This window comes from Nerophis ophidion, linkage group LG17 (genome assembly GCF_033978795.1).
Source record: "Nerophis ophidion isolate RoL-2023_Sa linkage group LG17, RoL_Noph_v1.0, whole genome shotgun sequence".
Taxonomy (NCBI): Eukaryota; Metazoa; Chordata; class Actinopteri; order Syngnathiformes; family Syngnathidae; genus Nerophis; species Nerophis ophidion.
This window is the reverse complement of record NC_084627.1, coordinates 20,870,267-20,892,941: the sequence shown is the minus strand read 5'-3', so window position 1 is coordinate 20,892,941 and position 22,675 is coordinate 20,870,267. Positions and strand designations below refer to the sequence as shown.

The window sequence follows — 22,675 nt, the reverse complement described above, 5'->3', positions numbered from 1 at the left end:
CAAACACAGCCGGTGTTTCTTTGTTTGTTGTGAAGCAGAGCGGTCAAGCGAACATGTTTCTCTACCACATGTCAACCGGCAGGTTTCGGTGAGAAAATTGTGGTAATAAGTCTGCTCTTACTGGAGACATGAGCGAAGCTTGCGTCCTCCTGCAGCTGTCAAAGAGGCAGCTGCGACTTTCTTGGCTCCTCCATGGCTTCCATCAGAGACACTGGCGGTCACCACACCCTCCGACTTTAAGGTATGACTTTATAATCTCACTAAAACACTAGTAATACAATAAGCAGATAAGGGATTTTCCAGAATTATCCTAGTAAATGTGTCTAATAACATCTGAATCGCTCCCACTGCCGTCGCCTTTTTTAAATGTATTTATTTATTTTTTCTAGTGCTTCACACCAACTTTCCTCATCCACAAATCTTTCATCCTCGCTCAAATTAATGGGGAAATCGTCACTTTATCGGTCCGAATTGCTCTTGCTGCTGGAGGCTATGATTATAAACAATGTGAGCAGCCCTACAACCAGTGACGTCACGCGCACATCGTCTGCTACTTCCGGTACAGGCAAAGCTTTTTTATTAGCGACCAAAAGTTGCAAACTTTATCATGGGTGTTCACTACTAAATCCTTTCAGCAAAAATATTGCAATATCACAAAATGATCAAGTGTGACACATAGAATGGACCTGCGATCCCCGTTTGAATAAGAAAATATAATTTCAGTAGGCCTTTAAACCTGTGGACAAGGCTGAAGAAACAAGTCCATGTCAGAAAACCAACACATTTAGCTGAACAGCACCAATTTTGTCAAGAGGAATGGTCAAAAATTCAAGCAGAAGCTTGATTTTTTTTTTGTAATCCGCTTTGTTTAGAAAAGTACAGAAAAGTATCGAAACACATTTTGGGACCGGTACCACACTACCTGTCAATCATCCTCTCCCCCTAAAGAAGAGCACGGCATGCAGTATGGCGTCAGTGGGATAAACGAGACCGTAATCCCGCTTCTGTCGCCACTCCCTCTCTGTGCTGCTAGATGCACGTCCTCTGCTAACACAAACAAGCAAGTTTCAAGAGTACATCTTGAAATGCGTTTGCCGCTTTGGGGCCCAAAAATTAAAAGGGTGCACAGGTCAATAAAAGCAATGCAACGCTCCTAAGGGTGTGCACAATTCAAAAATAGGAAACAGGCCATCTGTCTCTTAGTATAGTGGAGCTCGGGGATTAAATCCAGATTATGGTGGAAGCACACAACTCAGTGTGTATGTGTGTGTGTGTGTGTGTGTGTGTGTGTGTTGCTTGTCATCAGTGTGTCCTTGACTGCATAGACCAGCAGCAGGTTAGCTAGAGAGCTACAACCGCCGGATTGGACGAGCTAAAAGGGAACGGAGCAAAAGCATAAGAATCCACCTGAACCAACGCACTCCAAAAAGTGGCCATGGCTTTCTTGATCAAGAGCATGATCGGGAACCCGCTGTCGGGAATAGGCCTCGGTGGCGGAGGCGACAAGGAGGAGGAGGCCACCCCCTCGGACCCGGCCAAGGCGGCGGGGATGACCCGGGAGGAGTACGAGGAGTACCAGAAACAGGTGGTGGAGGAGAAGTAAGTAGACATGGACGCTCCTCCATGTTGGATTCCCACAGGTTGACCTCCGGTATTGACCTTGGTGGTTGTTGCTTTTCCTTCTTCCTCACATTGATTTGTATAAATGTCTTTTTTTATTTTTTATTTTGAACGGGACGTCCAATATAGCAGCCTGATCATGTTTGCATATTCTGCATTGACGCAGTGCGGACGTCAATAATCTGTCCCTTAATCTACGTTTGTATTCTTTTACTTTCCTTCGATCATGGAGGATTTTTCAAAACAGAACAGGAAAAAAAAAAGATTTTAAATTGTGCATTTGCACCAAAAATAACATGGACAGTCATGTTATTCTAAGCATCACCTATAAAAAAAAAATTAATAGTATTCATCCAATTGCCAGGTGTGCATCTGGAAATTAAAAAAGGACAACATGAAGTTTTGCATCATTTTAAAAAGAAATTGCTCCCAAAAAATGACGTGTTCGTGAGGAGGAAGAGGGGATTTTGCAGCATAGAGCCTGAATTACGTAACAAGATTTAAATGTTTCACGTGCATTTTTTTAATGCATTCATGTTCACTAAATCAGTGGTCCCCAACCACCGGGCCTCGATTGGTACTGGGCTGCAGAAGAATTTTTTATTATTTTTTGTAAAAACAAATTCAATCAAATCAACATAAAAAACACAAGATACACTTACAATTAGTGCACCAACCCATGACAAAAAAAGTATAGAAAAATAAAAATACCCCCCCCCCCCCACGGCCTCCCCGCCGGGCCGCGGGACAAATTATCAAGCGTTGACCGGTCCGCAGCTACAAAAGGGCTGGAGACCACTGCCCTACATTACACACAATTCAACTAATCAAAAAAAACAGCAGAATATACTGTATGTCAAAAACATAACAGTTCTAATAATATACTAAATACAGTAGGAAGGGGATATATAGGGCCCCATTTGTCCGGGTTTACCTGACATTTGAAACGTAACAAATTTGGGGGAGTGCAGTGTCCACTTTTGAAACGTGTGAGATTTTAAATTGTGCATTTGCACCAAATAAATGGGTTGTACTTGTATAGCGCTTTTCTACCTTCAAGGTACTCAAAGCGCTTTGACACTACTTCCACATTTACCCATTCACACACACATTCACACACTGATGGAGGGAGCTGCCATGCAAGGCGCCAACCAGCACCCATCAGGAGCAAGGGTGAAGTGTCTTGCTCAGGACACAACGAGGTTGGTACTAGGGGGGATTTGAACCAGGGACCCTCGGGTTGCGCACGGCCACTCTCCCACTGCGCCACGCCGTCCAATATAACATGGACAGCCATGTTATTCTAAACATCACCTGCAAAAACATATTAAAAGTATTCAGCCCATTTCCAGGTGTGCATCTGGAAATTAAAAAAGGAAAACATGAAGTTTTTCAGCATTTAAAAAAATGCAAACAAAAAAATGACGTGTTCGTGAGCAGGCAGAGGGGATTTTGCAGCATGGAGCCTGAATTATGTAACAAGATTTAATCAGCCTCTCTTTAAATGCTTCACGTGCATTTTTTTTTTATGTATTCATGTTCACTACATTACACACAATTCAACTAATGAACAAGAACAGTAGAATATATGTCAAAAACATAACAGTGCTAAGGACATACTAAATACAGTAGGAAGGGAATTTATAGGGCCCCATTTGTCCGGGTTTACCTGACATATGAAACGTGACAAATTTGGGGGAGTACACTGTCCACTTTTGAAATGTGTTTTGTGGCAATTCCAAATTTGACCACAGCGTCAGTTGCAATGTAGAGTGGCGCTTTCCATCATTTTCAACAGACTGCATGGCCAAATGATCTTCCTCTAACGCAAGATCCACCCAGGAATTATGTTGTGTGAATCCTTTCCCTACTGTAACATGTCAAAAAACACAGCCAGTTTGTTAAAAATAAGTCGGGTTGTGTTGCCTTGATTTCAAATGTGCTCCTCCCTAGTCGGGTCTGATAATCCCGATCCAGGGAGAAAGTACTCACCCCGAAGTGAGAAGCATACCTGTCATACCTGGGATGGCATGACTTTAAACGGTAGTTTTTTACCATGTCAAATACTTTTTTTTTGCAGTGGAAAATTAATGCATGGATGGTCATTGACTTGCTTTGCTGCTTTTGAATATAATCATTAATTTTTAGGTTTAATTATAAATATATAATTATAAACAAATATGACATAATAACTAGAAGAGGCGATTCCAGAAGGAGTTGCATGTGAATGTTCCAATGGTGAAGTTGAAGTGAAATGCCGACAGAATGTAGTATCAATGTAAAATTTGTTTGAATGTTGAAGAATTTGAATTTCCAGGAAAACCGGAATTTGGTTTGGAATTTAGGAAAGTTTTAGTTTGTATTTCCAGGATGAGTGCAATGTGTTTGATGTTGGAATGGTTTGAATTGGTTGAAACATGTGGGAATGGTGGAGGTTTGAAAAATGGTCAATTCATTTTGAATGGGGTAAATGTCCCTAAAACTGATAATTCTGGGAAATCCAGGATTTTTTTTTTTTTTAGATATGTTGAAAGAGATCACATAATTTCTGAACAGGCTGAATATTTTGAAATTGAAACTGTTTAAATTAGATGAAAATGTAGAAGTTGAGGAATTTTGACAAATATTGCATTCATTTTCATGGAAATTTCGAGAAAATTTAGGAATTCCGGGAAAAGAGAGAATTTTTTTGAAAACGGTAAAAAAACCAAAAAAAACTTGAATGTTTTGAATGGTTGGTGCTGGAATTTTTCAAAACGGTCGAGTAGAATTTTTATTTGAGAAATGGTATTACGGAATTCCAAGAATTTTGGGAAAACCAGGAATTTTTACAGTTCAAAAATCAACTTTGTTTTTGGTCCTGAATAAGAGTAATGTTTTGTTGGTGGAACAGTTGACGTGAGTTGAAAAATGTGGGAAGAGTAGTCGACAGAAAAAAAGGTGAAAATAGGGTTTGAAAACTGGGTATTCTGGGAAAAATTATAGTTTAAATATCCAGGATGAGTGCAATGTGTTTGATGTTGGAATGGTTTGAATAGGTTGAAAAATGGTGGAAGTTTGAAAAATGGACAATTCATTTTGAATGGGGAAAATGTCCCTAAAAACTGGGAATTCTCAGGAATTCAGGATTTTATTTTTTTTTTTTAATTGTTGAAGGAGAGCACATAATTCCTGAACAGGCTGAATATTTTGAAATTGAAATTGCTTAGATTAGATGAAAAATTTAGGAGTTGAGGAATTTTGACAAATATCCTATTAATTTTAATGGGAATTTTGAGAAAATTTGGGAATCCCAGGAAAAGAGAGAATTTGAAAATGGTAAAAAAAAAAAAAAAAAAAAAAGTTAAATGTTTGGTGATGGCATTTTCCAACAACGTTGAAAAATGTGGAAATGGTGGAAGTTTGAAAAATGTCCAATTCATTTTGACTGAGAAAAATGTCCCGGAAAACCTGGAATTCTGGGAAGTCTGTGAATTTTTGGAATTTATCAAGGGAAATCCTGTGATTCCTGAATTGGCTGAACAGTTTGAAGTTGGAACAGTTTGAATCGGATGAAAAATGTGGAAGGTAGAGCGTGCCAAAATCTGGAGAAGAAGAATAAAAAGAAAAACCATATGTGTGAATGCTTTGGAACATTCACACCATAAAATATATCATAATAATAATAACTTTATAATGATAACAAAAACATTTATTTAAAAATTGTACAAATCTTTTTGCAGTCATTGAAATGGAATTGAAGGTGCAATCAAAACATGTAAGCTATGTACTTCTCATTGGAGGACAACAAAGTGCTAATGTAACAGCACAAAGTGCTAATGTAACCCAGTCGGTTCGGCCCCATTTCGCACAGGGACGTGATTCGCATGAAAGGAAAGTGTGCTGACCACTGAGCTAAAAGCCCGGGCTGGCTAACTCGACAGCTGGCACACTCTATGAGTGGGGTTACAGGAATACAGGCCTCCCTCCCCACATCTTTGACGTTTGTGGCTTCATTCTCGCAGACTTTTTGTTTTTTTTTCAGCATATTCTTAGCATATTATTGTCCTAAATGAAGCATTTTAAGTATTAAACTGGCTAAAAGAGCTAAAAATATCAATACTACCTCCGCTCCAACCTCCACGAACAATGCTACAAACTATGGGAGACCAGGCTTTCTGCTCTGCTGCTCCCAGTCCGTGGAATGCTCTCCCTGACCACTTGAGAGTACCTCAGACTGTAAATACTTTTAAAAAAGGCTTAAAAACTCATTTTTTTAAAGAAGCCTTTTTATAGATATGCATGCTGGTTCTAGCTATTGGGCTGTTTCTAGTTTTATATATATATTTTTTTTATTATCTTTTTATTATTATTATTATTATTACCATTTCTTTACACTGTGGCACTTTGAGGTTGTTTGCTCAACGTAAAGTGCTATTTTACAAATAAAATGTATTATTATTATTATTGTTATTATTATTATTATTACTATTATTACTACTACTACAGTATTATCGGCCACCAGATGAGCCCACATTAATCAGTGTGTTGTTCAGTATCATGGACCCTGATTGGCTCAGACTCAGCAGCATTACGATATAGGATTAGAAGAGTCTAAAGGTCACTAAAGGCTGTTGTTTTATGAGGGATCTCGTAATGGCAAGACATGTATTTAATAGTTAGTAAACATGTTTTTTAAGCTATGTATGTATTTGATTTATGATGCGGAAATACATTAACCACAGATCCGCCCAACAGTGATAAACAATATTCACTGTATACTGTAATGACACAGTCCAGATTTTTTGTAAAAAAAATTATGTGACTTACAGTACTACACACTGCAAAAACTGAAATCCAAATAAGATTAAATATCTCGGCGTGGCGCAGTGGAAGAGTGGCCGTGCGCAACCCGAGGGTCCCTGGTTCAAATCCCACCTAGAACCAACCTCGTCATGTCCGTTGTGTCCTGAGCAAGACAATTCACCCTTGCTCCTGATGGGTGCTGGTTGGCGCCTTGCATGGCAGCTCCCTCCATCAGTGTGTGAATGTGTGTGTGAATGGGTAAATGTGGAAGTAGTGTCAAAGCGCTTTGAGTACCTTGAAGGTAGAAAAAGCACTATACAAGTACAACCCATTTATCATTTATTTATTTATCTCAAATAAGGGTGATATTTGCTTATTTTCTGTCTCATAACATAATTCTTCTCACTAAGCAGATTTTATGTTAGTGTTTTACTTGTTTTATTTTTTTTCCAAATGATCTCAGTAAGATATTACAGCTTGTTGCTGAGATTTGATGACCTATATTGAGTAAAACACGCTTGAAACTAGAATATCCACTGTTGCAAAGCTGTGTCATCAACACTCACAAGTATAAAACTACTATTTTAAAGTAATTTCTTATTTCTAGCATGAAAAAAAAAAATCATGACTTTAACACAATTTTGTCTCATAATTAAAACGGATGGACTTTGCTATTTTATTTTCAATGACACAATAGAAAATACGTACCCGTACAGTTGGCACAGTATAGTAAATTTACAGTTGATTTTTAAACATTTGACATTTCAAACAATTTTGAACAGAAATAGTTCATGCACATTCAGATGAATTCTTCAAAATTACAATTAAAAACATTTTGGCCAGGGGCCGTGCTGTATATATGCGCAATGATGTCATGTTGTCGATGGAAAAATGCATTTTTAGACCATATGATTTGCCTGAGCGGCTAGGAAACCCTGAGAGTAACAAGTGGTTGCCTTGTTGCGTTTCCAGTAAGAACAATAAATTAATTTTTAGTATAAGTTTGCTGGTTTCAAGAAATGTAATGCCGAGCTGATATCATTATGTCAAGATAATGGCACTAGCATTTACTTATTTAAGAATATTTTTCAACACATTGAGCAAAAAGGTCAATTTTTTTTTCTACCAAGAAAAGTGCACTTGTTATCAGTGAGAATATACTTATTTTAAAGTATTTTTGGGTTCATTGAGGTCAGCTAATTTGACTTGTTTTGGAAAGTCTTGACAAGTCAAATTTTCTTTATCTATTGGCAGATATTTTGCTTAGTTCAAATAAAATAACCCTCATTTTTGTATATATTTTTTTCTTGTTTTTGAACACTGACTTTTCGCAGTGTGTACAGTGATTTATGTTATGTGTTCAGGATGGAGAGGGATGCAGATTTCTTGCACAAGAAAGCCGAGAGGGCGACGCTGAGGGTGTGCCTCAGGGAAAAGTACAGGCTGCCTAAGGTAAACATGCGCCGTAATCGACAGTTCACATGATCCTAAAACCAGGAGTGGAGTAACAGTTTGTTTTGTAGAAAAGGTTGGGGATTCTAAAAAAGGATGAACGTACAAAAACACATGCGCCTTTATTTTGAAACTGAGCATTCACTTCCCATTTATCTATTTATTTGTTAGTATTACGGATTGAACACAGGAAGTGACCATACAAAATGTTTTAGCAATTATATAAACCAGAAAAATAAGCTCTACTTCTTCCTACTCTTTTTTTGAACTTTATTTAATAAGACGCTGGAAATATGTCAAGCACCAAATTCTAACTGTATGCATGGTCGAAAAAATAATACCATAACCACAACTTCCACATCACATTTTTCATCATAAAAGCCGATTAGATTTGAGCAATATTGCCATTTTTTTTTTGCAAAATTGTCGTCTATTATACTATCATCCAAACTTTTGTGGTAGTACTTGGCTATCCAAGTACCACCACAAGGACCGACATTAAAATACAGTAGTGTAGTAGGCCCAAGTATTCATTAAAAACAAGGCAGAGGTATATTGAAGAGTATATTGAATATTTTTGGCCACAGTAACATTAAACACACTGTGTTTGAATACAGGAAAATAAAACGCTGTACTTTAATTAAGTCATTATTTGGCGTACCACTGGATGAAGCCCGCTTATCCATAGTTTGAGAATCACTGGTCTTGTGTTACTATAATTAATTTGCATAATTTTTCACAATATATCTTTTTAAAATTAGGATTGACATACATGTATATACATATATATATATATATATATATATATATATATATATATATATATATATATATATATATATATATATATATATATATATATATATATATATATATATATATATATACATATATATATATATATATATATATATATATATATATATATATATATATATATATATATATATATATATATATATGTCCCTTTTTGGAGTCGCGGGGGGTTGCTGGAGCATATCTCAGCTGCATTCGGGCGTTAGGCAGGGTACACCCTGGACAAATGTGTGTATATATACATATATATATATATATATATATATGTCTTGATTGGATTATCCGGAGAATAGTGCTCGATACCGTGGTAGAGCGCAATATGTAGGTGTGGGAAAAAATCACAAGACTACTTCATCTCTACAGATCTGTTTCATGAGGGGTTCCCTCAATCATCAGGAGATATATATATATATATATATATATATATATATATATATATATATATATATACATGTATATATACACACATTTGTCCAGGGTGTACCCTGCCTAACGCCCGAATGCAGCTGAGATATGCTCCAGCAACCCCCCGCGACTCCAAAAAGGGACAAGCGGTAGAAAAGGATGGATGGATATGTATGTATATATATATATATATATATATATATATATATATGCGGTAGAAAATGGATGGATGGATATATATGTGTATGTATGTATGTATATATATATATATATATAATAAAATATGAATATTAATTGTAAAGGTTTTTTTGTTAGATACAGTACAAAGAATAAGGGTTCTAAAATAGCAAAGATAAAATAATACATAACAAAACGAACTTAATAAAATAATACAAAAAATAGAAAAACTTAGCAAGTGTTTTCAAAGTGTGGTAAATAAAGCTAAGCCTCCCTGAAAAGCTGATTTTTTATGAGCATATTTTGCTGAATCCAGACTGTTTACTCTCTCACCACACTAATAAAAAAATATATATATTTTTTACCTTTGAAAATAACTGGTTAGTTTTGAAATAAAATGCTGGTGTAGGCCCGTGCTACCATGTAGTTTATTGTATCGTAGAGCTTCTCGCTGATTCCAAGAGGTGGTGAACAGTGCGTCACCAGATTAGACAGGAAACTGTTGACCCATGTGACCCACAAGGAGTCTTATCAAGCCAAAAATCCACTGAGCAGGTGTCCTGGGATCACTTGAGCGTGTGACCACACAGCTTCTACTTCACTGCATTTCATTTTGTTTTTGTGTGGAGAAAAAAAAAAAGGGACTATTAAAGAACACTTAGTAGCCATGGAAGGAGCACAAAAGGTATGTTGGCCTTTGAATCCTATCAATGCGTCCTGTTTGTCCTGCTTGTAATGAAGCAATCCAGTTTAGGACAAAAGGTTTTTTTTGTGTGTTTTTTTTTTTTCATTAAAATGTGTGTTTTTATTTCATGTTTAGCGGCCTTGGTTGTTGAGGATGACAGTGCCGCGATTGTGTGAATCAACAATGGCCGTCTCTGCTTTGCAAGCACACGGCGTGTATAAATATAATTATTCTGCTCCAATCAGGTTGGCATTGTGTGCGAAGCCACAACGGCTAACGAGGTGACGTTTCTGAATAGATTCGCACCTTCGGAACAAAAGCAGGCTGGGAAGCGATAAATATTCCCGCAGAATAACCGCGTGGAAACAGGAAGTTGCCGTTCTCTCTAATGGCATTAGCGTCTCGTGCTAAGTTATATTTAGACCGCGGCTGCTGATAATCCGGCTGCTTGAACCTTACAGCACCAGGTCCAAGAAGCCCACGCACGCGGCTATTTGACGATGACATCGAAAGTATACGGAGGATAGAACAAGAGGTGAAGAGGTCGAATCATCCAGCCTATTCGTTGTCTTACTTTGTTTTGCTCCACTGATCCTGTCAGGCTTGCCACTGACAGTTTGTTTGTGTTTTAGTTTTTCCTCTGTGTGTTTAGTATTTCCTGTCCTTAGTTCCTGTCAGCACTCTTATTTTGGTTCAGCTTCCTGTTTGTCTCCCCTCAGCTGCGGCTGATTGGCACCTGGCCACACCTGGTGTCAATCAGCCCGCTTCTATTTGTACCTGCTTTGTCTTCCAGTCAGTGCTGGATTATTGATTTGTCTTGTGGATGACTTCCGTATTGTCGCTCCTGTCGTGTCGTTTCATGTCGAGTCATTGCAGCGTAGCAGTAAGCTATCTTTCGGTATCTGTTTGTAGCTTACTGTTTTTTGTTCCCTGCTTCCGTTTTGTTTTCACTCTACAAGTAACGACTTCTGTTTTCCTGTTTGCTACCTGCTAGCTTCCACGCTAGGCCCCTTTTTGTTTCTTGCTAGCTTCCATGCTAAAGACCCTTTTGTTTGTTATCCGCCTTGTGCGCGTCCTTTGTTAGTACCCTTTTGTTTGTTCTTATTCTATATTTTAATTAAATCATGTTTTCTCACTCATGCCTGCCTCCACTTCTGCAATTTGGAGTTTGTCACCAAGTAACTCTGACAGATCCAGTACTTTTTATTTGGAAAGGACATTGTGCAACGGATTCGGGTCGGCCCAATGATGAGACTTTTGTCCACTGTTCTCAGCTTTATTTATTTTCCTTCCAACCTGCGGTCGACAATCAGACAATGTCCGCGTCCCGTCTTTCTTTGGCTTACACCCTCAGACATGTGAAACTTTTCTGTCTACATATCCATCTCTAACAATTTACAGTGAAAAAGACAGATACAAACAGTCTATAAAATATTGAAATGTACATTCTAAGCGCCATGCCGTCGTCAATACCGGGGTAGAGCGGAATATATGTTAGGTCAGGAAAAAACACAGAGTCTATATCATCCCTACAAGCCTGTTTTGCAGGTTTCTCTGCTCGGAAACCTGTGAAACAGGCTTGTAGAGATGATATAGCCTCTGTGTATCATCTCTACAAGCCTGTTTCACAGGTTTCCCTGCTCGGAAACCTGTGAAACAGGCTTGTAGGGATGATATAGCTTCTGTGTATCATCCCTACAAGGCTGTTTTGCAGGTTTCCCTGCTCGGAAACCTGTGAAACAGGCTTGTAGGGATGATATAGCCTCTGTGTATCATCCCTACAAGGCTGTTTTGCAGGTTTCCCTGCTCGGAAACCTGTGAAACAGGCTTGTAGGGATGATATAGCCTCTGTGTATTTTCCTGACCTAACATATATTTTAGTTCCGATGGGACTCAGTTTAGACCAGGGGTGTCAAACTTGTTTTCATTGAGGGCCACATCACAGTTATGGTTGCCCTCAGAGGGCCACTTTTAACAATGAGTAATACATCAATATACATGTGTATATTAATATATATATATATGTCTTGAATAGATTATCCAGAGAATAGTGCTCGATACCGTGGTAGAGCGCAATATGTAGGTGTGGGAAAAATCACAAGACTACTTCATCTCTACAGAACTGTTTCATGAGGGGTTCCCTCAATCATCAGGAGATTTCTGAAACCCCTCATGAAACAGTTCTGTAGAGATGAAGTAGTCTTGTGATTTTTCCCACACCTACATATACATATATATATATATATATATATATATATATATATATATGTATATATATATATATATATATATATAAAATACATTAACAGTATGTTTTTCACATAAGCTGCAAAAAAGATATTGAAATTGTACTTTAAAAACAGGCAGTCAGTCACCAGAATTTTACAGTGAAATCAGTGGGTTTATTACAGCATATAGCATTTTTTTATAAATAGAATGGAATGGAAAAACGATACCACTGTTTTTAGTGCTAAAATTCAAGCAATGGAGCTGCCAGATTTGGGGGTTTTTTCACGTAAAATGTTGGGGTTTTTTTGTTTGCTTTTTAATGTTTTAGTGTCTTACTGTATACAGTAAAAAATTCATATGACGGAATTTAACCGTTAAAATCACAAGTCAAGCAGATATTTAAGTACAGTATTTAGGTTTATTTTAACAAAAAAATATTTTTGGAATAAATGATAACATAATAATTTGATTTTGATAATATGGAATTTTTAAAAATATTCAAGTGCATGCAGTACATGATTTTTATGTGAAAAGGGAAAGAACAAATATATTTAGTAAGAAAACATTAAGTATTTTATTGACACATATTATTTCCAGGCTTACGAAGGCCACGTAAAATAAGGTGGCGGGCCAGATTTGGCCCCCGGGCTTTGAGTTTGACACCTGTGGTTTAGACCCTGCCTCAGAGTAGAAGCTAAAATGGTTATAGGATCAGGGGGCCGTAGTTTCCGTATGTCAGAAACGGCCTGGGGACTAAAAAGGTTATAGGAACTCCAAAAAGTCCCTACAATCGGAAAACGACTTATTACGTCGTTTTTGTATAGTCCTGCAAACAGAACATCCCAAAAGTAACCCTAAAATATTAACTTCCTCAGCAGGAGTAAGCCACACTGTCGAGCAAAGACCTCTGCCAATGCCCAACAGTACTAAGTGGATCAACACATGTCATGAAATCATTGCCTAGCTCAAAAAAATTTAGAGCAAACCTCCACCAAAAAACTTGATTTGGTAAAAAATGTGACAAAATCTGTGAACAAAAAGTGGGGATACTGTAAATTCCACCAAGGCCAAATAAAATAAAAAAGCTTCATAATTACCAACCGGTGTATAATGTCAACGAGTCCATCCATCCATCTTATTCCGCACCCGAAGTCAGGTCGCGGGGGTAGCAGCCTAAGCAGAGAAGCCCAGACTTCCCTCTCCCCAGCTACTTTGTCCAGCTCTTCCCGGGGGATCCTGAGGCGTTCCTAGGCCAGCTGGAAAACATAGTTTCTCCAACATGTTCTAGGTCTTTCCTGTGCCCTCCTACAGGTCGGACGTGCACTAAACACCTCCCCAGTGAGGCGCTGGGGGGCATTCTGACCAGAACCACCTCATCTGGCTCCTCTCAATGTGGAGGAGCGGTGACTTTCCTCTGAATTCTCCCGGATGACAGAGCTTCTCACCCTATCTCTAAGGAAGAGACTCGCCATCCGACGGAGGAAACTCATTTGGTCGCTTGTGTCCTTTCAGTCATAACCCAAAGCTCATGTGGACAGGAACGTAGATCGACCGGTAAACTGAGAGCTTTGCCTTCCGGCTCAGCGCCTTTCTTCACCACTATGGATCGATACAGGCTCAGCATCACTGCAGATGCCGCACCGATCCGCCTGTCGATCTCGCGATACACTCTTCCCTCACTCAAGAACAATATCCCAAAGTACTTGAACTCCTTAACTTGGGGCGAAATGTAATGAAAAAACTAGAAAAGTACTCGAAGGGCCCAGACAATCGCTAAGCCGTATATCTTCCAATAGTTAATAATTCATTTGACAAAGTCCTAAATCCAGACAATGATCCGAATTACCCCAGAATCTAATAATTGGTACTCATATCATTTCTGAAAATTCCTGAAAGGATCATTAAAACCATAACTATGTTGGTATGAAATAAACCAAGTGAACCCTCTTAGCAGTCATCCACTTTCTGTGTCTCTGCGGGTGGCGGCAGGACCAAGTTGAGGCTCAAAATGTAAACGTAAGGTAACGTAGTAGATTTGGATCACCCCCAAAATCCAGTCAACTGTTTCCTATCGCATTTTCTGGGAGGGTCATAAAATCTGCCCATAAGTTTTTGCGTGACGTTGCTAACAAACCCTGCCCTTTGTCACCGATTCTGTTCAGAACTTTTATGGACAGAATTTCTAGGGGTAGTCCCAGCATTGAGGGGTTCCTGTTTAGTGGCCGCAGGATTAGGTCTCTGCTTTTTGCAGATTAAGTAGTCCTGATGGCTTCACCTGGCCAGGATCTTCAGCTCTCACTAGATAGGTTTGCAGCCAAGTGTGAAGCGACTGGGATGGGAATCAGCACCTCCAAGTCCGAGTCCATGGTTCTCGCCCGGAAAAAGTTGGAGTGCCATCTCCGGGTTGGGGAGGAGATCTTGGCCCAAGTGGAGGATTTCATGTACCTAGGAGTCTTGTTCATGAGTGAGGGAAGAGTGGATCGTGAGATCGACAGGCGGATCGGTGCGGCGTGTTCAGTAATACGGACGCTGTATCGATCCGTTGTGGTGAAGATGGAGCTGAGCCGGAAGGCAAAGCTCTCAATTTACCGGTCGATCTACGTTCCCATCCTCACCTATGGTCATGAGCTTTGGGTTATGACCGAAAGGACAAGATCACGGGTACAAGCGGCCGAAATTAGTTTCCTCCGCCGGGTGTCGGGGCTCTCCCTTAGAGGGTTCGGGGACGTCCGGCCAGCAGGAGGCCACGGGGAAGACCCAGGACACGTTGGGAAGACTATGTCTCCCGGCTGGCCTGGGAACGCCTCGGGATCCCCCGGAAAGAGCTGGACGAAGTGGCTGGGGGGAGGGAAGTCTGGGCTTCCCTGCTTAGGCTGCAGCCCCCGCAACCAGACCTTGGATAAGCGGAAGATGATGGATGGATGGGTGGATGAATGGATTGATGGATGCTAACAAACCTTAACTGACAGACAAGCTCCATTGATCACATAACCTTTTGACGGAGGTAATAATGTTGAGGCACTTTTATCCACATAAGCATAAGCATAAGCAGATAGTCATCATTGTCACCGACGTCCCACTAGGTGTGAGTTTTCCTTGCCCTTATGTGGGCCTACCGAGGATGTCGTAGTGGTTGGTGTTGTGGTTTGTGCAGCCCTTTGAGACACTAGTGATTTAGGGGCTATATAAGTAAACATTGATTGATTGATTGATGTTGAAGGCTTCCCCCAGACCCCAACAAATCTCCCCCGCCACCACCATTAAACTCAACACCCACGATGAAAACACACTTTGAAAATAAAAAATCAGGATTTCACTGAACAGAATAGCAATATTGCAAAAATATCAGAAGTTTTAAAAATAATTTTGTTCTTTAATATATCTGCACGAGTGTAACAGCAGCCAGTCAACTGCTGGCGATCCGGGATATGTCTGTGTTTTAGCTCAATGGTAGTACACTGGTCTCTCACACGGGCGATGTGGATTCTAGTAGGAAGTAAAAAATAAAACAACGCGGGAGAGAGAGAGAGTACACAATCACCAGATGAAGCTGAGCTGTTTGTGATTGATAGCTATGAACCACCAGTCATTGCCATCTGCCATCAAAATCGGGGGCCCCTGGGCTTCACCCCAGGCAAGCCTGTGCATTAAGGCGGCCTTGCACCAAAATTAAGTAAGTTATTTGTCCCATGCTCCATGCTCCATCCCTAAACAAATTTCAAAAAAAATGTAGCAATACTTTTTGCATACTTCATAAATTTCACAAAAAAAATTACATTTATAAATGTGATTCATGAAAAATTTTGGAAATTTAAAAAACTGTCTTTAAAACAATTATTTTCTCCATGTTACAAAAAAAATGGTTCAATAAGTTTTAGGTATAATTCTGAAGAAAAAAAAAAACTTTTGGAAATAATTGGAAAGGCACTCAGGATAAACAATTTTCTGCTGAATTGTAGACCTTCATAAGTAGAAGCCTTCTGCAGACCACTAGATATCACCATTAAAATAGATATATTGTTTTCCAATAAATTAAGGAAAATATTGGAAATGTTGACACAAGTTCAATAAAATCATGGGTTTTTTCTCCCCGAAACCTTGCAAAATGCACTATGGTTAGTTTTTTTCTTGGTCCATTCGACATGCATCCACAACGTTTTGTGAAAATCATTTTAGTAACAATCCTGCTAACAAAAAAAATACAGTATTGGCCTGGTTGGTAAAGGTGCCTATTGGGAATTATGAGAGGACCGAAGTCAAAGAATAAACCATTTAAATTTAGTTGGGCTCGAAATTGTACATAAAGGCCTTGTTCACACTGCAGGTCAATTCCAATTTTTTTTGCCCTAATGTGATCAATATTGGATTTGTTCATGTCAGTGTGAGTAGAGCAATTCCAAACTTTTCATATGCGACACAGGCCTCTTGGAAATAAATCAGACATAAATGCGGACTCAATGTGAACTTTACTGCGCTCAGGTCGGATTCATCCGACCACAATGTCATTAAAAAGCGATAAGCATCACAATTATTCACAAAAAATAGACGGTAACAAAATAATTAGTTGACGACAGTGTAGAAAACAGGTGAAAATAATATGTTTTAGGAACTCACGTGAAAGTTCCATCACAAGCAGACATCGAAACAAAATATCCTATAAAACTGCGAGAGCCAAAATACTCGTTCTTCTTCGTTTTCTACGTGCAATAATTTGGTTAAAAAAATGCTTGACTTTGATTGCACAACATCCTTGAAATTGCCACAAACGCGCCAATACTGAGACCAACTAGAGTGGAAGCCATGTTGACTTATGTAAACATTGTGGTGCGTGCAACGTCACGACATCATGCGGGTCAAACTGCATTCACATTAAAAATCGCAATTTTGTGTGTGAAAGGCCACTAAAAAAAATCCAAAATTGGATAGCCGACCTTGCAGTGTGAATGTATCCTTGGACACGTACTGTAGGTAGAATAAAGGAACAATCACAAATGTTGCAATGTTTAGAAAAAATAAATAAACAAAACACATACCTTTTTTTGGAACTGCGCAAAAAAAATCATTGATTTTCCCTATGAGCATAACAAACACCTTTTACTAAGTTTTGTGAAGTCCTTTCTGGGTAAAAACATGGACATAACTAGAACGGCACTCAGCAGAGCAAAGACTTTTGCCAAATCTGTTTTATTTTGCTGGTAGGATTCATGTTTGAAAGAACATTTAAAAACGGTAAAACTTAATTTTGTCAGCATGCAATGAAAACATACCTCCTTGGCGGAGGTAATGAATAAATTAATGAATGAATGAAATAAGTTTATTTCGGTCATATAATCAATCAAATCAATCAACCATTTTGTGTGATCAGTTTTACAGTACATGTTATATGTATACAATTATGCACATTTACACACGAAAGAAAAGAAAAATAATTACCAAAAAAGGAATAGGCTGAAGCCAAAGCTTATATATGCCTATCCTATACCTTCACTGAAGGAACATCAACGTTAAAAAAAAAAAAAAAAATCAATGGGATGAAAGTAATTGTTACTATATTTTATATATTTCAATTATTTTACCTTTCAACGTTTTCTTAAACCTTACCAAAGAAGTGCATGTCTTCAGCTCCTCACTGAGATTGTTCCACCATTTAACTCCTAAAACTGTAAAACATTTGTATTTTATATTTGTTCTCGCTTTACCTATTTCAAAAATCGATATCCCCCGTAAATTATAGTTTTCTCCTCTTAAATGAAATAGCCTGAGAATACAAGCTGGAAGCCTGTTGTTATTTACTCGAAACATAATTTCCATTGTTTTTAAAAACACAATGTCTGAAAATGTTAATACATTTGAACTCATAAATAATGGATTGGTATGTTCATAGTAGCAGGCTATGTGTATTATTCTAATGACCCTTTTTTGAAGTTTTATTATTGGGTCTATGTTTGTTTTATAAACATTTCCCCAAATTTCAACACAATACGTTAAATATGGAAAAATAAAAGAATAATACAACATATGCAGGCATGTCTTATTCAGCATGTGTCTTACTTTATAAAGAATAGCAATAGATTTGGATATTCTTCCCTTTATATATTCAATATGCGGTTTCCAACACAGTTCATGATCAATTATTATTCCCAAGAATTTAGTTTCATATACTCTATCAATTTCCACTTGATTTAATTTTAATTTTGCTTCACAATTTGTCCTTGAACCACTAAACACCATAAATTTAGTTTTCTTATCATTTAATGGTAACTTATTACTATCAAACCATTTTTTTAGCTGAATTAACTCAACCTCTATTATCCTCAACACTTCCTTCAAGTCTTCTCCTGAACAATATACATTTGTATCATCTGCAAACATAATACATTTTAATTTATTAGATACTGAACAAATATCATTTAGGTAGAGTATAAATAACTTAGGTCCCAATACCGAGCCTCGTGGAACCCCACAAGTTACTCTTCTTGGCTGTGATTTAATCTTATTCATTTCCACATATTGAGATCTGTTACTTAAATAACTACTTAACCACTGTTGCGAAACACCTCTTATACCACATGTTTCCAATTTCTGCAGAAGTAAGGAATGATCGATTATGTCAAAAGCTTTACATAAGTCAATGAATACTCCAACGGTGTGTTGCTTTTTTTCTATTGCTGTAGCTATGTTTTCTATAACGGCACGACTTACAGGAATATGAGTACTTATTGGGGATGGGTACGGTTCCCATTTGAACCAATACGATACCAAATACCTGGGAATCAATACCAGTATCAATTTTTGGTACTTTTGTGTATGCTAATGAATATTAATTCAAATCAAATCAAACTTACTGGCAAACACAAAGTGCTGTACACACACACACACACAAAAAAAAAATGAATAAAGAAGAGAAAAAAACACACGTGATTGTTTTTGACAATAAAATCTAATTTTCATTGCAACATTTAAAAAAGAGCTGATTATGACAACTGCTGTCCAGTTGTTGTCCAGTTGTTGTATCTGCTTTTCTCCTCACATGATGAGATGGCGACTTGTCCAGGGTCCCGAACCCTGAACGGGACAAGCGGTAGGAAATGGATGGATGGATGTCTGAGTCTCAAGTACAGTTGCAAGTCCAAGACGTCAGTATTGTATAGTTCATGGTATTTTGATTAGTTCGGTCTTTGCTGTCTCATCTTTTTGTTGCACCCTACAAAATGGTAATACTGTAGGTATTGTAACTATTATGCACCAGCTGTTTGATTATAATCTGCATCTTAATGTGGAGGTGTCCAAAGCACCATGTGAAAACGCTAATGCTAATCAGTAGCAATTTAATAGCCAAACTATTGCATATTAGCATCAAGCTAACGCATTATTGGAAATTTGGAGCCTTATTTAGTTTATTTTATTATTTTTTCTGTCAGTGGTCAACAAAATAAACAAACAATTTGACATAAACAAACAGTTGTACATTCATAAATTGACTAATTTTGGAGTGGTTTTTGAGTCATTTTTTTCGTTGGCATTAAAAATTAAAAAATTACCTAGAGGTAGTTTGGCGTAGTCAGCTCTCAGTGCTGCCGGAGTGATCGCCAAGACACAAGACCTGGGTAGGGATTGCATGGCACTGTTGGATTCTGCGGGATTCAGTTGGTGCTACAAAGTACCAGATGTGGTTCTCATCCATGGTACATGTAAATACTCTAATGGAGTCTTTACCATGAAATGATGAACGTGGACCCCACCTAAACGAGTTGAAAAATGTATTTGGGTGTTACCATTTAGTGGTCTATTGTACGGAATATGAACTGTACTGTGCAATCTACTAATAAAAGTTTCAATCAATCAATCAATAATTTGATTTTGATGATATGGAATTTAATCAAATCAATCAAGTCTGAGCGTTTTTTGGTCTCTTTGCCCTTACAGAGCGAGCAGGACGAGAACATGATCGAGATGGCCGGCGACGACGTGGACGTGCCCGAGGACCTGCTGAAGATGGTGGACGAGGATGCCACGGAGGAGGAGGGCAAGGACTCCCTCATGGGCCAGATTCAGAACTTGCAGAACATGGACATGGACCAGCTGAAGGAGAAGGCGTCGGCCACCGTCACCGAGCTCAAGACCAAAGCCGAGGAGAAGTGCGCTTTAATGTGAGGCGGCGACCCGGAAGAGGACGAAGACCTGTGATGCTTTGGAGTCGAACTACATTGCGATGTGAAAGCCACCATTAGATTTCTTGTTTTAGCCACGCTTTTTCTTTGTTTCATTAACAGACTACCCCATGCTTCATGGGGGAAGACAAATTAATACCATTAACCACACAAACGGCGAAAATAAATGTACGTATTTGCACTTTATTCCAGATTCTTTTTTAGCCCAGTCGCCGACCTGCTTTAAAGTTGTTTTTTCTGCGTTTTACCGTAATCCTGTGTGTGTCTTACCTTAATGTTATTATGGCAACATGGCCGCTGAGATCAACAAAACAACAAAACTAGTGGTGGTTTAGACTTTTGCACACAACTGCATATTAATTGAAGCATTAAAAATACTTGCATTATGATCGTTTTAACATGATTGTGACCATTTTCCCTGTTCAATATTTAACACTTTGAAAATAAATACATTAATATATGTATGTATATATGTATACGTTAGGTCAGAAAAAACACAGAGGCCATATCATCCCTACGAACCTGATTTTATCCTTCGACGAGCAGGAAAACCTGCGAATCAGGCTTGTAGGGATGATATAGCCTCTGTGATATTTTCTGACCTAACATATATATCGCTCTACCCCGGTATTGAGCACTGTATAACGGATAAACCACAGAAACCTCAACTCTATATACATATACATATACATATATATATATGTATATGTATATATATATATATATATATATATATATATATATATACATATATATATATATATATATATATATATATATATATATATATATATATATATATATATATATATATATAGTAACACTTTAGTATGGGGAACATATTCGAAGTAACAAAGACTTGGGCCGGTATAGCTCGGTTGGTAGAGTGGCTGTGCCATCAACTTGAGGTTTCCAGGTTCGATCCCCGCTTCCGCCATCCTTTTCTCTGCCGTTGTGTCCTTGGGCAAGACACTTTACCCACCTGCTCCGAGTGTCACCCACACTGGTTTAAATGTATCTTAGATATTGGGAATCACTATGTAAAGCGCTTTGAGTCACTAGAGAAAAAGCGCTATATTAATATAATTCACTTCACTTAATTTAGAGTTATTTGGACTCTAGGGGAACATATAAGGGTTAGGGCTAGGGCTAGGGTTACTAATAAGCAATAATTCTAAGGTTATTGAGGGAAGACTCTTAGTTAATGGCTTACTGCTTGTATAATAAGGCCATGCAGAATAAGGCATTAATAAGTACTTAATAATGACTAATTAAGAACCAATATGTTACTAATTTGCATGTTAATAATGGTTAATTAATGATAAATATGTTCCCCATACTAAAGTGTTACTATGTATATATATATATATATATATATATATATATATATATATATATATATATATATATATATATACATACATATGTATATATATATATAATTAATACTGAAAAAAGCCATATTTACATCCCCTATGTTCAGAAAACTATCATAAATGATACAATTAGTCTCCTTAAAAGGTGTTGTTTACAGTCCAATATGTCAAGGTCTTACAGTATGAAATAATTACAGTACACATGTATTTTGTTAGAGTGTTTTGAGTCTCGACTTCCCTTCTGGTGGTTCTAGTAGATTTCTTTTGTATGTATGTTGTGTTGGAGTTCATTATAGGAGGTTTATAGAGGTGGTTTCTGTTGTCGACGCAAAGCAGGCGCTTGTTCCAACCCTCACATGCTGATTTGAATGACATATAAAGATGACATCTGCTCATTCGCAGGATTGCACAAGGTGAAATCAAAAAGCACTGTACATAAAAGCATGAGACTTATTAAAATAAAAAGGTGTATTATGTACTAGTTTGTGTCTCAATGGATAGATAGATAGTACTTTATGTTGGAAGCCATGTTTTTTTTTGTTATTTTTTTTGCATAAGTCCATCAAAGCTACTCGTATGTTTGGATTCGACCCTGCACACGATCACATTTCAGATCCTCAATTGGATTTTTAAACACACACACACGCGGGCGCGAGCCATTAAAGTCTATCAAACAATTGTGATTAATCCAGGCAACTGGGCGGGGAAGGAAGGAAGAAACAGGTCTTAATTTAATTGGGCATTATCCAAACACTTGGCAATGGGTTGGCGGGGATGTGATTAAGGCCTGGGGGTCTGGGGTCTGAGCTGCTCAACACGGCCGACGGTTAAGAGTTTCGCATGGGCCCAAGTTTGAGCGGCTGTGGATTTGCAGACAGAAGATTAACATCTAATAGGATCACACAAGCTCCTCCCACTATCTCTCGACGTGTGTCAGTTTGACTGCTGGTGCCGTTATG

General features: G+C 38.1%; 1 protein-coding gene across 1 annotated transcript; it reads left to right on the top strand.

Moving 5' to 3' along the window:
- Positions 1 to 1,286: 1,286 nt before the first annotated feature.
- On the top strand, positions 1,287 to 22,197 carry cplx4a (complexin 4a). Its single transcript, XM_061876527.1, has 3 exons — positions 1,287 to 1,599; positions 7,770 to 7,857; positions 20,096 to 22,197. Exons 1-3 carry the CDS (start codon positions 1,436 to 1,438, stop codon positions 20,321 to 20,323), a joined length of 480 nt encoding a protein of 159 aa, XP_061732511.1. The 5' UTR covers positions 1,287 to 1,435; the 3' UTR covers positions 20,324 to 22,197.
- The last annotated feature ends 478 nt before the right edge of the window (positions 22,198 to 22,675 follow it).